Source organism: Triturus cristatus, chromosome 3_1 (assembly GCF_964204655.1).
Source record: "Triturus cristatus chromosome 3_1, aTriCri1.1, whole genome shotgun sequence".
Classification (NCBI taxonomy): domain Eukaryota; kingdom Metazoa; phylum Chordata; class Amphibia; order Caudata; family Salamandridae; genus Triturus; species Triturus cristatus.
Window position 1 is genome coordinate 176,421,804 of NC_140583.1, and position 15,110 is coordinate 176,436,913.

Genomic DNA, 15,110 nt, shown 5'->3' on the forward strand with positions numbered 1-15,110 from the left:
GAACCTTGTATCTTCAGGTTGCACTGGCAAGAGTCGAAAGGCTGCTTTAATATCTGACTTAGCCATTAAGGCTCCCTCACCCAGCGCCTGTAACTTCTGTATTGCGGTGTGCACTGTGCATAGATCTGGGTTAAGCTTGTCATTAACAGATAAACCAGGAGGGCTAGACGGGTCAGGCACACCCGTAATTCACCGCCCTCGACCCGGGCTTCTTTGCGTTCACCGCCCCAGAGTGCAGAGTGCCCCTAAACCATTCCGCAACACATCACCACTCCGCTGCTTATTCCACTCGCATCCACTTGCGACACACAGCGTTATTGATTGGTAAATTCGATCTGCTCTGCAAATCCAATGGCCCGCACTCACACGCGGAGCCCCCCCCCCCCGTGCCAATCGCACTAAATTACCCGCACTCACACACGGAGCCCCCCCGGGCTAAATTATATAAACACCAGAACACTGTGAGGCCCGCTCACCTGCACTTAGAGTCGCTTGGACTCTTCGACATCCGAGATGCCGCTCGCGGTCCCAGCAGAAACTTCCAATGTGACCTCCGACCCCGGCAGGAGAGTGGACACAGAGGGGGCGTCTACTGGCTCGCTGGCTTTTCAAGCCTCGCGCCAGAGGTAAATTGCTTCTGGAGTCAGCCTGCCTTCCTTCCTCCCTACGCACTTCCGGTTTGAAAAATTGGTATCCCCTTCCGGGTTACATGACCCGGAAGGGATCTCTACACTGTCGTCCCTTTGTTGCCACTAACGGCGCCACGTCCCCTAGGAGGGCTGGCGCCCTTCAATGGCGCAATATGAACGGTAATCCCACTATGCTTAACGGAAAATAACCTGAACATTTTTTTTTTAATTATTGTATGCAAGGTAACTGGCTCTATTGCACAGCTTTCCAGGTGAAATGTCCTACACTTAGGACAAGGAGGAAACTGATCATACAAAAAACAGTAATGAGCATCCTTTGTGCTCACCATTTATTCTTGTAATAGCAGCAAAATACAAATATCTATCACTTCCTATGGTGGGTTGTCAAGAATTATTTGAAGTAAACATTGTAATCAATTAAGAGATTTAAAACCTGTTACATCTTTTCGCTTTCCTTTGATAATTATGTTTTGTTTTAGCTGCGATCACATTTCAGATATGCGTTCTACCAAATGCATTAAATCTATAAGTCAATAAAGCTACATAACTGATTATGTATCCGGAGAAATAGGTATTTTGTGACACTAATAAATGTAACTAATTGCGTGTTATTCGTCAATGCACAGGGATTGAAGTATAGATGCTTTCCTTTCACAGTGACGGGCTTCGATCTGTGGGGCGCTGTGTTTGCTACAGGGATTGTCTGCACGTTCTACTGCACCCTGGTATGTCTCTGAAACAACAACAAGCGAATGAATAGTAGTGACGTATTTACATTTCCCACAGAGTACTCTTTATAAACATCAGGGTTAATTAAAAGCCCCTTGCGCCGCCGGTGCGTCACTTTTTCCCATATTAAAAGTGACGCACTGTCGGCGTAAGGGGTTTGTATATAAGGCCCACCGGTTTTGCACTTTTTATGATTGTTTGTGAAACGAATCATTGTCAATTACAACTCTTACATTACTGCAAAATAGATTCTAATTTTATTATGATTTTGTGTCAACTTAAATCAATTTCTACAGGGCAACCTTCATGCGCCCTTCTAGCTGTGTATGTAATAGTAATGCCTCTATTGCTAGAAGCTGGTACAAATATCAGTGCAAAACTATTATGTCCAATTTAGCAATGTGGAATTGTGCAAGCATATTTTACTCCAGCAGTGGCGTAACAAGGTTGGGGTGGGCGGTCTGCCTCAGGTGGGCCAAGTTTTGGGGGGCGGTGCCCCACTCTTACCTCGCCCATCGGGTGGCAAACGCCAGCAGCCCCCGCACTAGACTTAGCTATGCCACTGTACCCTAGACCATATTAGGAAAGCATTTTTTAGAAACAAATTTTATTATGTCAAAGGTCAAATACAATGCAGTGCTCCTTAACCCATGAAACATCTGCATTATTAGACATTGCAGATTATTGTCATTGATATTTAGTTTATACATTATCATTAGCATGGTTATATAAAACAAGACAACATGAACGTATTAAACCACACCCCGTTGCACTCTTCCACTACTGCGTTTCATTTGCCACCACACCACCCACCACAACAAATAATTTCCGTTACTATATAGTTGGTCCCTCACCCAAGAGGCCAACATGACAATACTGAGACGGATGCCTCTACTGTGGGCACTGGATCCAGGTATAGGCCCCAGTAGTCCACCCATCTTTTCCAGATCTTGCGATGTTTTTGCGTGCATACCCTGGCCTTAAATATTGGTGTCTCCAATCCTATACAAAAGTCTAGTCTATTTTTCCATGCCGAGAGAGAAGGTGGGACCGATGCCTTCCACAGCCTTGCGATATCCCTTTTAACCAATGTCAACCCCAACAGTATCAGGAGCTTTTTATGCATATTAACCCCTATACCTTCCATGATATGTAAAATTACCAATCTTGGTGAGGAGGGGAGCTCCCATCCCAACACTTCTGCAAGACAAGTTAGAACCCCTCGCCAAAATCTCGTGAGTGCTGTACAATGCCAAATTGTAAGAATCCTTCCTCCCGACCACATCGTAGGCATGTTGGAGATGACACTAGACCCCCCTTCCACAACCTGAGCCTGGTATAATACACCCGGTGGAGGTACTTAAATTGGATGAGAAGTAGCTGCGCTGCTATCGCCGCCCCCCGAGGGGAGCCCAGTGCGCCCTTCCAATCATCTTTATCTATTGGGCCAAGATCCCCCGCCCATGCTTCTCTAAGTTTGTCTAATGTAGTAGAACTATTGGTCACCAGTGACTGATAGATTTTCAAGATTGTATGGTTCTGCAGATCGCCCATAAGCACCTTGGCTTCAATAGGACTAAATTAGGGGAGAGCCGCTATCCCTGAAACACAAGGATAAATGGCGTGCCGAAATTGGAGGTATTTATAAAATTGAGTTTTTGGCATCTGGTACTCTTGTTGGGGATCTTGGAATGATTTCAGGAAAGAACCCCGCATCACATTTCCCAATGTAGAGATTCCTATATAGTCATGCACATGAAATACAGATAACAAAGCAAGCTGTGGCAATCGACCACTATGCCACAGTGGGGTTTCCCCGGTCAGCTTGTCCCACCACCCCATTGGGTATGGATGATTCTGCAATTGGTAAAGCAGGCACGGCAATGATACCATTAAAAAAATAGCCGATCTACCATAAATGGAGAGGGGGATGTGCGACCAAGCTTTCATCTCTTCACGAACCCGTGCCCATATCTGGACAATATTCCTGTCCCATGGCACACTCGGCCGATCTGACAGGAAAACTCCCAGATATTTCACACCCTCCATTGTCACCTGCACTGCCGAGGCCCAAGGCCCCAATCCCGCCACTCCCCCCAGCAACCACAGGGTGGATTTACGAGGATTCATGAATAGGCCCGAGGACTCCCCGAAGATTTGCATGATGCGGAGCAGCCTCGGTCCCGTCTTGCTAATGTGTATTAAAAAGAATAGGACATCATCTGCATATAATGTGATGCGATACGAAAACCCATGAGCACACTCAAAGCCCGCTACCTGCACATCCAACTGCACCCATGCCGCCAAGGGCTCCATTGCTAATGCAAAGATATGGCGACAAGGGACACCCCTGACGGGTACCCCTGCCAATTGGAAATGTGAAGGAAGTGGATCCCGCAACCCGCACTGACGCCAGAAGGTGTGTATACATCAATTTTAAATATGACAAAAATCGCGAACCCATATTAAGAAGGTCCAAGAGTGCGAACAGGTATGCCCAACTAAGGGAGTCAAATGCCCTATCCATATCTGCCAGCAAGAGGGCGGCCTGTTCTCCTATTCCCTGGATGGTGGCTCTGGCAATGTGCGCTCTTCGGATGCTGTGGCAGGTAACCCTGAGGGGCATAAAGCCAGCCTGGTCTGGATGGATCAAATTGATTATATGGGTTGGAGGCGATTGGCCAATGCTTTGGCCAAAATCTTTGCTTTGACATTCAACAAGGAAATGGGGCAGTATTAGGCGTGTTGGTCCAGGGGCCGGCCCGGTTTATGAAATACAACTAATTCTGTGTGCCTCCAGTCTCATGAAAGATGACCTTGGTCTCTCGCTTCGTCCACAGCTCAGAGGAAATGTGGCCGAAATTTAGAAAAGTATTTCTTAAAAAATTTGCATTGGAATCCATTGGGACCCAGTGCCTTTCCCGAATTCAAATCTCCCAGCGCTGTACAAAGCTCCTCCTCGGTGAGCGGGAGATCAAGGACCGCTAGTGCCTCGTCTGGGTTGGTAAGTTATCTATAAAGCGGTATATCATGGCTTCCTGCAGTAGTTCCTTAGGGGTGTACAGCTCTGCAAAGTAATTTCCAAAACTCTCTGCTATGAGGGAAGGAGCTGAGGATGCAAGGCCCCTTGGCACAGTCTATGGAGTAATTTACTGGACTTGTTGCCCCATTGGTAAATTCTGCTGCAGGACGCTAGCCACGCCAGACGGGCCTCATCCATCAAAATATTGGTATGGGTCTGCCGTGCCAGTACCAGCTGTCAGCGCACTAGATTCCCTCCCTCCCCCTACTGCTCCACTCAAGTTCCATTATATGGACCTCTGAACTCAGAAGCTATTCCCGCCGGGTGTGACGTGCTGCTGCGCAGTATGAAATGTCAACTCCCCGTATAGTTGGCTTCATGGCCTCTCACAGGATTTCAGCCTCTGCTACCATCCCCACATTTATGTCCCAGCATTGTACGGTCGTCTGCACTATATGCTCCCGATATTTCTCATCCTGCAGATGCCAGGGGTAAAGACACCAACAAAAGGGCTGTTTCTCAGGACCCAACTGTACCATAGAACAACTAGGGAGGGATCAGACAAGCCTCTTGGGAGGAGCTCAATGGCCCTCACTCTACTGGCGGCACCTGACGGTACGAATATATAATCAAGGCGGGAGTAAGAATCATGCGTCATCGAAAAATAAGTGTACTCTTGCTCCTCACTATGCAGCCGCCGCGATGGATCCGCCCAGCCCAACCCCGTCACTAGGGAGTTCAGTTTGGTAGCTTGATGCGTATTGGAGTATCCTCCTGCTCTCCATCTATGTTTGGCCATGTCCATCACGTCATTCCAGTCCCCCCTACTATGCCAACCCTTCTGGTATATCTGCCCACAGGGTTGTTAGGCGTTCCACCAGTGCCCGCGATAGTGGCGGGGGGCATATACACAGCCCAATACCACCTGTTCCTCATAAATGGGGCCCCGCATGAATACGTATCTCCCCTGAGTGTCTGTCCATGCCTTGATATGTTTCTATGGGATCCTATGATAGACCAGAATCGCAACGCCCCCTGTCCGCATGATACCATTTGGCCTGTTGGAGTTTAGCCCCTCTTTTAACTTTGTTTAGCACTCCTCTGACGTTCCAACTCACTATCTGGAGGTGTCCCACCCGGGTTCGCAACCTATCTATTGGAGCCACCATCGAAGGGTCTTGGGACTGTGGTATGTGGGACAAGTATCATCCAGTGTGTGAGTGGTGGCCATGTGGAGTGGTGACGCAGTGCAAACATACAACATGTATACCCCAACTTCCCCCCACCCTCGCATACCTCAAAACTGCTGAAGTATCCTTCGCGGCGGAGGTGGCTTGCGGACCCCAACGGGAGCCCCCTGCCTGACCCCGCCAATGGATCCCCAGTAACCAGCCCATATTCAGTGTTCTCCTCGACTATTGGGAGTCTAACAAAGTGGCTATGAGGCCGATGTCCCTAGCCAGGGTGTCGATGCGGATCTATTAGGGTCGCTATGGGATTGAGATCGACGTCTAGATCTCGACCTCTTGTTTCCTTTGATTTTGGATTTAGGTGGCTTTCGAACAACATCACTGGATGGGGAATCGGATTCCATCCTAGGCGGCGTGCGAGGTCGAATCTACACCATCTCATCGGTTCAGCTGAAGATCTCTTCTGGCGAATCACAAATAACATGCGTGATTGGTATACCTCCCTCAGTTTGGCAGGGTACAGCAGTGCATATGGAAGTTTCAGCTAACGAAGGTGGGCCTTGGCTGCCATGAATGACTGTCGCTTTTGCTGGGCTAGTCACGTATAGTCTGGAAATAAAAGGATCCCGGTGCTTTCATATGTCAGGGGCTCTTTAACTCTGGCTAGCTTTAAGATTGTGTCCCTGTCGTGGTAATTTAAAATCTTTGCAATGACAGGGCTCGGTCTGGCCTCCAGAGGCGGCTTCTGCATCAGGGCCCAATGTGCCCTTTCAACAATGAAACAACAGGACGACTCCGGAGGAAGCAAGCTTGCGAGCCACCAAGTCAGGAACTGTTCCATGTCCCCCCCTTCGCATCCTTCGGGGAATCCCACAAAGTGTAGATTGTTTCTCCTGGCCCTGCCCTCTGCCTCTTCCACCCGCGATGCCAGACCTCTGATGACCTTCTCCAAAGACGCAACCTTTTTCTGTAGAGTAGTGACCGTGTCTTCCACTTCCGAAATCCTGGTCTCGGTCGCCGTAATACGCTCCACAGCATTCCGCAGATCTTGCCTAATGAGCATGACATCGGAGCCCACCGCTCCAATCTTCGCTTCCAAGGCACCCCTAGACTGCGTAATGGCCGCCATGAGTGCTGCATTATCCGGAATGCCTTCAGTCGTGCCTCCCAGTTCGTTTGCCGAGGCCCCTGTCCTGGTGTTGCGGTCCAATGTGCTGTATAGCGGACCCTCCCGCCGTTTTGTCTTTCGTCATGGTGCAGTCTGGACACCAATCCCTCAAGATGGCGGCTCTGTAGCACCCGAGTCGGGCCTCCAGGACAAACCACACCTGTAGATCCTGCGTTGTGTGGATCGTCCCTTTTTGCTTTCTCGGTGTTCGGTATCTGTCTCTGCTCTAGACCTCTTGGGATATCGGGACTCAGGCGGAGACCTCCTGCCCACAAGCTGCACCGAGTTCTAACCCGGCCGCTTCAGCAGACAGTCGAGCCTCCTCCCCCACTAATGGGTGTCCCACTTTCCACCTGTGCGTTTCCCCGGGCTATCAATGGTAGTATGTCTCACGGCCTGTACCTGGTTCACGCACCATGTATGGGGCCTAGGCCCTGCCCTTCACCAAGCAGTGGACAATGCCTTATGGGGTCCAGCGGTCACTAAGCTGGCCCCACGCCGCAGGCCCATGATCCACAGCAGCCAGGGGAGGTATAATTGTACGTGTAGGTCAGTGCACGGCTGATCAGGGCTTTGTTTACTCCCGGGTTCTCACAACAGCCAGTGGCCCAGAACCTGGCTCTGTTCCCTAATGTCTCCACCGGTCCTCCTCCCGTGGATTTGAGGGCAGTAGAACCCGCGGCCCAGATCTGAGTGCCGTAATGTAGATGCGGTCTAGTGCCTCCCTCCATCAAGCGGAAGTTGATTTCCCGTGGGGCCCAACTGCTCCTGCGCCGCATGCCTGTGAGCCACAGCAGCTGAGGTGTATGATCGTGTGGGCTGGCCTGTGGACATCCAGCTGGGGCTCTGCTCAATTCCCAGAACCTCACTGGAGGCAGTCCGGCTCTGACGGCTCAGGGTCTGACTCTGACCCCCAGCGGATCTACCAAGCCCCCCAACCCCACGCGGCCCGATCTGATCACCGGGATGAATGGAGGAGGAAGGGGGGAACTAACGCACTCACCAGGCCGCCACTGGCGTCCACCCAGCCATGTGGATGCCGTCACCACCGCAGCACATGCTCCGAGCCGGCCGCCAGGAGCTGATTCAACCCACGGCCAGCCCTTTCTCACTCGGATCGCTGCGGTGCTGCCGCGTCCATTGGTCTCTGCCCCGGCTGCAGCCCACGAGATTCCGCTTCGATCGCACCCGATAGGCCTCTAGGTCCACACTCCATCGCTGCCACCTCAAGCACTCCGGCCTGACACACCTGTGAGTCGCAATTGCCACCACTCAGTTCCACCACTGCAGCAGGAGTCTTGTTTTTAACAATTCATCTGATGAAACAGGATAAAAGCAGGATAATTGGTACAGGCTGAGTGGAGCTTACCTAACGTGCGTCCACCATGATGGATCGCTAGAACAGGCAAGCGTTTTTTACCAAGGAATAAAACGTTAGTTAAATTGTGGACTGTTGCTAAACAAATGAAACACTTTTCTTTTTTTTCAAAGAAAACCGGAAAAAAAATCATACTCATTTTGGAATGTTTTTGCTTCTAGTTCCATCTTTTAGGACCAAATATATCCAGCTGACCTTTCTAGAGTGCTTGCAGTCTAAAAGATGGGTTTGCACTATATTGCTTTTTTGCATATTTACTACGTTATGCACTTCCAGTGGTATAAGTCTAAAGGCAGCTGTCTCGACTAGTTCTTTATTCTTGTCTTATGCGGAGCGATATGTATAATAGTTGGTTTTCATGTTCCTGGATGAACTTTGTCATGAAATATGGTTTACAGATGTATTCCTTGCTGGTGTGTGAATTCTATGGGGCAGATTTACAAGCCCCTCGCAACACTTTTACGCCACCGTTGCATCACTTTTGTGACTCAGTGGCGTCGTAAACAATGCGCCACATTGCAACACATTTACAACATGACGCATCTAGGGAGATGCATCACGTTGTAAAGGCCTGTGTCACATTATACCTGCGTCAGGTATAATGTATGCAGGGTGGGTGTTCCGACAGAAGAAAGCCTTATAAAAGTGACGCAGTGAAATCTACAAGATTTCGCTGCATCACTTCTATGACGCCACTGCATCAAAACCTTACGCCTGCTCAAAGCAGGCATAAGGAGTGACGTAGCACAATAGAAATAGGCATTCCTGAGCATTGCTGGAGTTGATTCGTGCTTGCGACACAACTCCAGTAATGCGTTTACGACAACAGGTGTGTGATACATCCGTCAACCTTTGTGTGACGCAGTTGAACTGACGCATCTCTACCAAAATGCAGATATGCGTCAGTTCTTGTAAATATGCCCCTATAAATATTATAAACGGGTGTTCTGTATTTTTTCACAATTTTCAGGATCTCAATAAAAGAATAAAAAAACTTTTGTATCTAAGAACTTGACCCCTCTTTTCCGTCAGAAAAAAAAATAATACAAGAAAATAATCTCTCAATCTATATATATATGGAGAGAGAGATTATTTTTTTGTATTATTTGATTGGCCTGAGTCTGCTATCTTTACTAGGGCTGACACTCTTAAAGCTTGTCTTTATACAGTGCACAGCCTCTAAGATGTAAGCGTGCACTGTCTAGCACTAGAAGCATACCTACTCTTCCACTACAAATTTCTCAGTCTGGACAAATATAGAAGGAACCCACACAATGGATGTATGGCTGTAAACTTTAGCACACATGAAATGGGTAGTTAAAAAAAATAAAATAATAATAATGCATTTCTCCTTGCTAGCCCCTGCATCAAGGAGGTGTTAGATTCTAATGCAATGCTCAGACAGGCTTTTTAGTAATTTAGGCTCTGTGTCAAAAACAGTGACATTTTCTCTGCAAAGCCCCACATGGCCCCTGACCTAAGCGATGCAAACAGAGCAAAGAGCCTTTGCAATGAAAAGGTTGTGCAAGAGCATTACTGTAGACCTCTGGGCCTATACTCACATGGAGATTAGATCCTCCTCCCTAGCACGTAACCTGCCTCCCCATTCATTGAAGTTAGAGTAAAGAAATCAAAGTTTGTGGTTGGAATTAGGGTGGTGTTGTGAACATGTTTAGTATCCTAGTTCATTTCCATTATTGATTATGTATTAGGTAATGTTATTCACTATGTCATGTAATGTCATGTTCCTACCTTGCTTTCTCTATTATTGTGTATGGAATGTTCTGTTCCAGAACCTATCTATGGTTGCAAGGAGAAGAGTCAGTTTCCTTGAGCTTTTTCCTGAGCAAATAGCCCGATAGCTGTGAGTACATCCATCCCAATTGATTTGTCTCCTGAATAAATCAACTTGTTTTATTACACATCGTGCTGCCGCCTAGTTTGTCGTGCTGCCCGATGCTACAACATGGCATCAGTTTAATTATTAAAATCTCCCTTGACATGTATTTCCGAACGTAGGTCAGAAGAGTGTGTGTCCTGATCAGGTTCTTGCGCCTTCAGTTTAGGCTACTGAGCTATGGTGCCTCGGACCCAGCAGCCTGAGCATTAACCAAATGTCTTTAAATTCAGGAAAGCAATAACATCTAAATATCTTACTTGAAGCTACATGTTTTAAGCTCAGATGAGGAAGTTTTCGGGATGTGAGAACAAAGCTCCTGATAGAGCAGGTAAAACAAAATGTTGTATACCGCCTCTATTTTGCATGAAATTAATTACTTAATCATATTAAGTATTAGCTCATACTAACTAGTGTGGAATGGAACGACTAATCAACTTTTGCACCTTGATAAACATGAGATACACGTGGGACTAAAATGCAAATTGCATGGCAAAGCAATTAAAATAATTAACTGTGGTACGCAAACTAACTTTAGAAAATAGAGAATTGCGTAATTCAAGTTGCTTTTGTGATGGTTTGTGCTTTCAGCAATGCAGAATGGTGAGTATAATTGCTTAAATGTTGCTATAAGCTAGGAAATACTAATATACATTGGGATTAGTGTGGGCTTAAACATTAGAATCTCCATTTCTATATTCTAATTACTGTTATGTTTGTTTTTACTTAAGTTGGCATTCGGGCCTACTAGGCTGCAGTACTTTAAAATGGAGCTCCGAGGGTGCCACCGTCATGTGAGCGTGATGACCTCAACCACGAACCAGAGTGTTTCTTGTCAAGGATAGGAACATGGAGGACTGCCAAACAATGAATGGAGTGAACGATCGAGGGGACAATGACGGACCTGTATGAGGAGGCTTGCTTGTTGTTACTTCGGAACTTTTGCCTGTGAATTACCAAAAAGATATACAATTGACTGATGCCATGCCAGGTCTCATGGGAAAACAGGCGAACATGAGAACACTCGAAGAACTTACAAATTGAATTGGATTAGCCAATCAGAACACTTTCTACCCCTAAATTGTTGCACATTGACCTAAAGTAAGAAGAAAAAGGGTATAAAGACAGTGATCTGTCAGAGGGGGGTTGGTTCGTTGGGATGATCGTTTTGGCGTTGGGTCTGCGTTGAACTGACGGAGATTTCCATGGTTTACCTGGGTTTCTTTGGATACGAAGAGAGAGGTTCTATCTGAAGGGTTTTGATTATTGCGATGGGCTGAACAGTTTATCCTGGAGATTGCCGCAGAGACTTGAATAATCCTCTGTGTGATCGGAGGGTCTCCAATTTCTGAGATTTGGTAAATATAATGCCATGCGAAACTTATGCGGATGTTCTAAAGATTTGATGTCTTCTTGAAATAAAACAAATTATGTGATAATCTGTAGATCTTAAATGCTAATGCAGAGCGAACTAAGGGCCTCATGTAGGAAGCCAAATACCGGTCGGTAACGGCCGATTTTCGGTAATTATACCGTTACCGACTGGTATTTTGGCTTTTGGTATGTAGGGGGCTCATTTCTGTATTCGGTAATTTACCAAATCGGTAAAATTACCGAATCGGTAATTTTACCGATTCGGTAAATTCCGAATACAGAAATGAGATGTAGGGGGAGTGTGTGGGTGTTTTTAGGAGTCGGTATTTACCACCAACTAATAGTTGGTGGTAAATAATTAATGGATGTGTGTAAGCATTTTTAAGCGCTTAGCAGTGTGCAATGTGGCAGACATACATGCCCTTAGGGCATGTATGTGTGCCACATGTGCACACATGGCCGAATCAGGGGTGCAACAGGGTGTCAATGTGACACCCTGCCACCCTTGCATGTGTTCCCCCCATTACCGAATCGGTATTTACCGATTCGGTAATGAGGCATACCTTCCCATCAATGGGAAGGTATGCCTCATTACCGAATCGGTAAATACCGATTCGGTAATTACCGAATTTTAACGAATCGGTAATAATTACCGACACTTTACCTACATACGAGTTACCACTTCTTAAATACCGATTCGGTAACGTTCGGTATTTAAGAAGTGGTAACTGGTATGCTACCTACATGAGGCCCTTATTAGATAAACAAAAATTTGGATTAATAAGAATTGAGTTTGTGGTTCTACTGATGATTAATCAAATGTTTCCGAGACTTTAATTGTGTTTTAGCTGGTTCTAAATCACCATCAACCAGTCCAATTAATTGGTCCATCGACCAAGTGGTTGAGTGCCTTGATGTCAAAGTCAGGGAGCAGATGTATATAATGTATATAATGTAAAGAAATTTACTCCTGACAGGTAATAAGGTACCCCCCATGTCCAGTGCTTTTTCTCCTGTGTACAGATTCGAGTGAGACGAATGTGTGTTGGTGTTATGGGCCCCACCAATGAATGAATGTATGGATGAGTTAGTGTGATGACGAGTCTGTGACATAGGGAGAAATGTAAATTTGCCCTTTTCTGCTGGATCACTCCCAAATAAATTGAAAGAATTAGATTAGTTTTCTTATATCAACATTTTATATTTTATATCATTGTTCTTTAATCCACTTAGTTTCAACCTGTGCTTATCATAAAGGGATACAGCTTTTGTTTCAATTCCTGTAGGCTGCCTTAAAGGAGCCATCTAGTGAATGATGTCACAGAACGTCTCAAAACCCAACCAGAAATCAAAAGCCAAGCTCCAAGATTCAAGCAAAAGTGACCCTACAAAGGATCATTAGGAATAGCACAATTCTAACATCCATCAGTGTTGTTCTCAGATGGCCTCGCATTAGAGAGGTCCTTTACTTTTCCTTAATTTCATCATCTTGTTACCCAGCCAAAATAACACAAGATAGGGGTGCACTCTCTCTGACTTACCAAGGGCAAGTCAACTTAAACACATGGGGCCCGATTCACAGAACTAACTTAAGACAAAATCCTAAGCTTACTACTTTTGGTATTCACAGAAGGCATTTAGAAGTAATAAAGTTAGGATTTTGCCTTAAGTCTGTCCTAAGTTTATCTTAAGTTTGTCTTAAGTCTGTCTTAAGTCTGTTTTAAGTTTGTCTTGAGTTTGTCTTAAGTCTGTCTTAAGTCTGTCTTAAGTCTGTCTTAAGTCTGTCCTAAGTGTGTCCAAACCATATGCGAGTGCAGGAAGTAATTGTGATACCATTACTTTCAAGAGATGACTGTATGATGGACACCTAAGCTTTTGTTTCAGTTGTTTATAGGCAAAGATTAGTGATTAGGCCTTTGCTTTTATAGCTCTCCTCTGTTCAGTGAAGGGCATACCCCAGATATTTATATGTACTGACTTCCTCTATTTGTTCGTTTTTGGCAAACCACCTGCATTTTCTTGGACTAAGGCCTGCTAATTGCACAACTTTTGTTTTTTTCTTATTTATCTCTAGCCCTTGCTGGTCAAAATATGTTATCAGGTGGTTAATGACTCTTTGTAAGCTGATCAAAGTTTGGCATAAGACCACAATATCATCTGCGTATTGCAGGTACTGTATGTGGTCTTCTGCCAACTTTGGAGGAAGACCGTTTATGTTTGACAAATAAGATTGCAAGTCGGCGAGGTACAGATTAAAGAGACTTGGGGCCAAAGCGCAACACGGTTTCAGACCTTTGTGAATGTTTATTTTGGAAGATAAGATGATATCGTCTCACAGCTTCACCTTTGCCCAAGTTTTGTTGTGGAGGTCTACTATGGCGTTGATTAATTGTTGCGGAAGTCCCCATTCTTTTAGTTTCATCCAAAGTCGTTCTCTTGAGACTCTGTCAAAAGCAGATTTGAGATCTATAAAACATGCAAAAAGTCCTATGTTCTTTAGTGCGGCTTTTCCTGTGAGAACTGTTAATGTGGCCAAGTTTGTAATTGTGCTCATTCCTTGTCTGAAGCCAGTTGATTTTTGGGGATTATACCTTTTGACTCAGTCCTTGCTTGTAGATCTAACAAAATGCAAGATGCGCAGAGTTTTGCCTCCACATCCATCAAGGCAACAAGCCTATAATTCCCGGGCTCATTGCGACTTCCATTCTTATAAATTGGGTGAAATAGACTCCCTTTCCATGATTGTAGGGTCTTGTTTTGGGAGAACAAATGATTGAACAAAGGTGTAAGATAATTGGCCTAAACATCTGGTTCTTGCTTGAAAAGGGCATTTGGAAGGCCGTTTGGCCCAGCTGCACCCTCCATTTTCAGTTTTCTTATTACTTCTTTTAGTTGTGTACTGTTAGTTAAGGGGCTTTAGCCGTTGGGGCATAATTCCTTAAAATCTTTTTCAGTTTTCCCATTTTCCGAGGTAGATAGACGCTTAAAGTGTGCACTCATTCGTTGTATGATTGTACAGATTTTGAATATGTTGTACCCAATTGGCCTCACTTATTCCTGCCATTTGATACTTTCTTGTTCCATTTATTAGTTTGTTTGGAATGCCCCAAAATTCACTGCTGTTTGGCAATTTGCTGGCCCAGAGTAATTGCTCCCAGAGATTTTCCATGTGTTCTTTTTTTGCATCCCTGCACTTCTCCTTGTATTTCTTCCTCACATCTTTGATGTGGCGCTTGTTTACTATTTTTCCTGCTCTTACTGCGAGAGTTCTTTTTCTCAACTCCCTTGCTATTTCCCTTTTTTGGTCGCAGAGCTGTATATTGTACCATGATTCTTGTATTCTTCTTTGAGGGCCTAGGCCTCCTGGTAGTACCGGAAATTTGTTAACTAGGGTTTTCCATAATATTTCCCAACCATCTTCTAAAGGTTGTACACTCTGCAAACTACTGTTGTTTATATATTTGTGCACTGCGTCCATAATTAATTCCATGTTTTTACCACGCCATTTTAACTTCCTTAAGTTATATATTACAGGCATTTCTGTTAAAGTTGTGGTGATTTTTTTCTGATACAGGTACGCGTGCAAAGCAAGAACTTGCGGAAAGTGGTCGCTTTCAGGGCGAGATTGGATATGAAATGATTCAACTAAATGGAGTAGGTCGTTGCTTACCATTGTGTAGTTAATAGTGGATTGTTTTTTCC

General features: G+C 45.5%; 1 protein-coding gene across 2 annotated transcripts in view; it reads left to right on the forward strand.

The window, feature by feature from the left end:
* LOC146859890 (sodium-coupled monocarboxylate transporter 2-like) overlaps positions 1–15,110 on the forward strand; it is a 439,901-nt gene that overhangs the window by 234,412 nt on the left and 190,379 nt on the right. For both annotated transcript variants that reach the window (XM_085643626.1, XM_085643627.1), the window contains one exon: positions 1,308–1,375. In XM_085643626.1, coding sequence (XP_085499752.1) covers positions 1,308–1,375 — 68 coding nt within the window. The remainder of the gene's footprint in view (positions 1–1,307; positions 1,376–15,110) is intronic.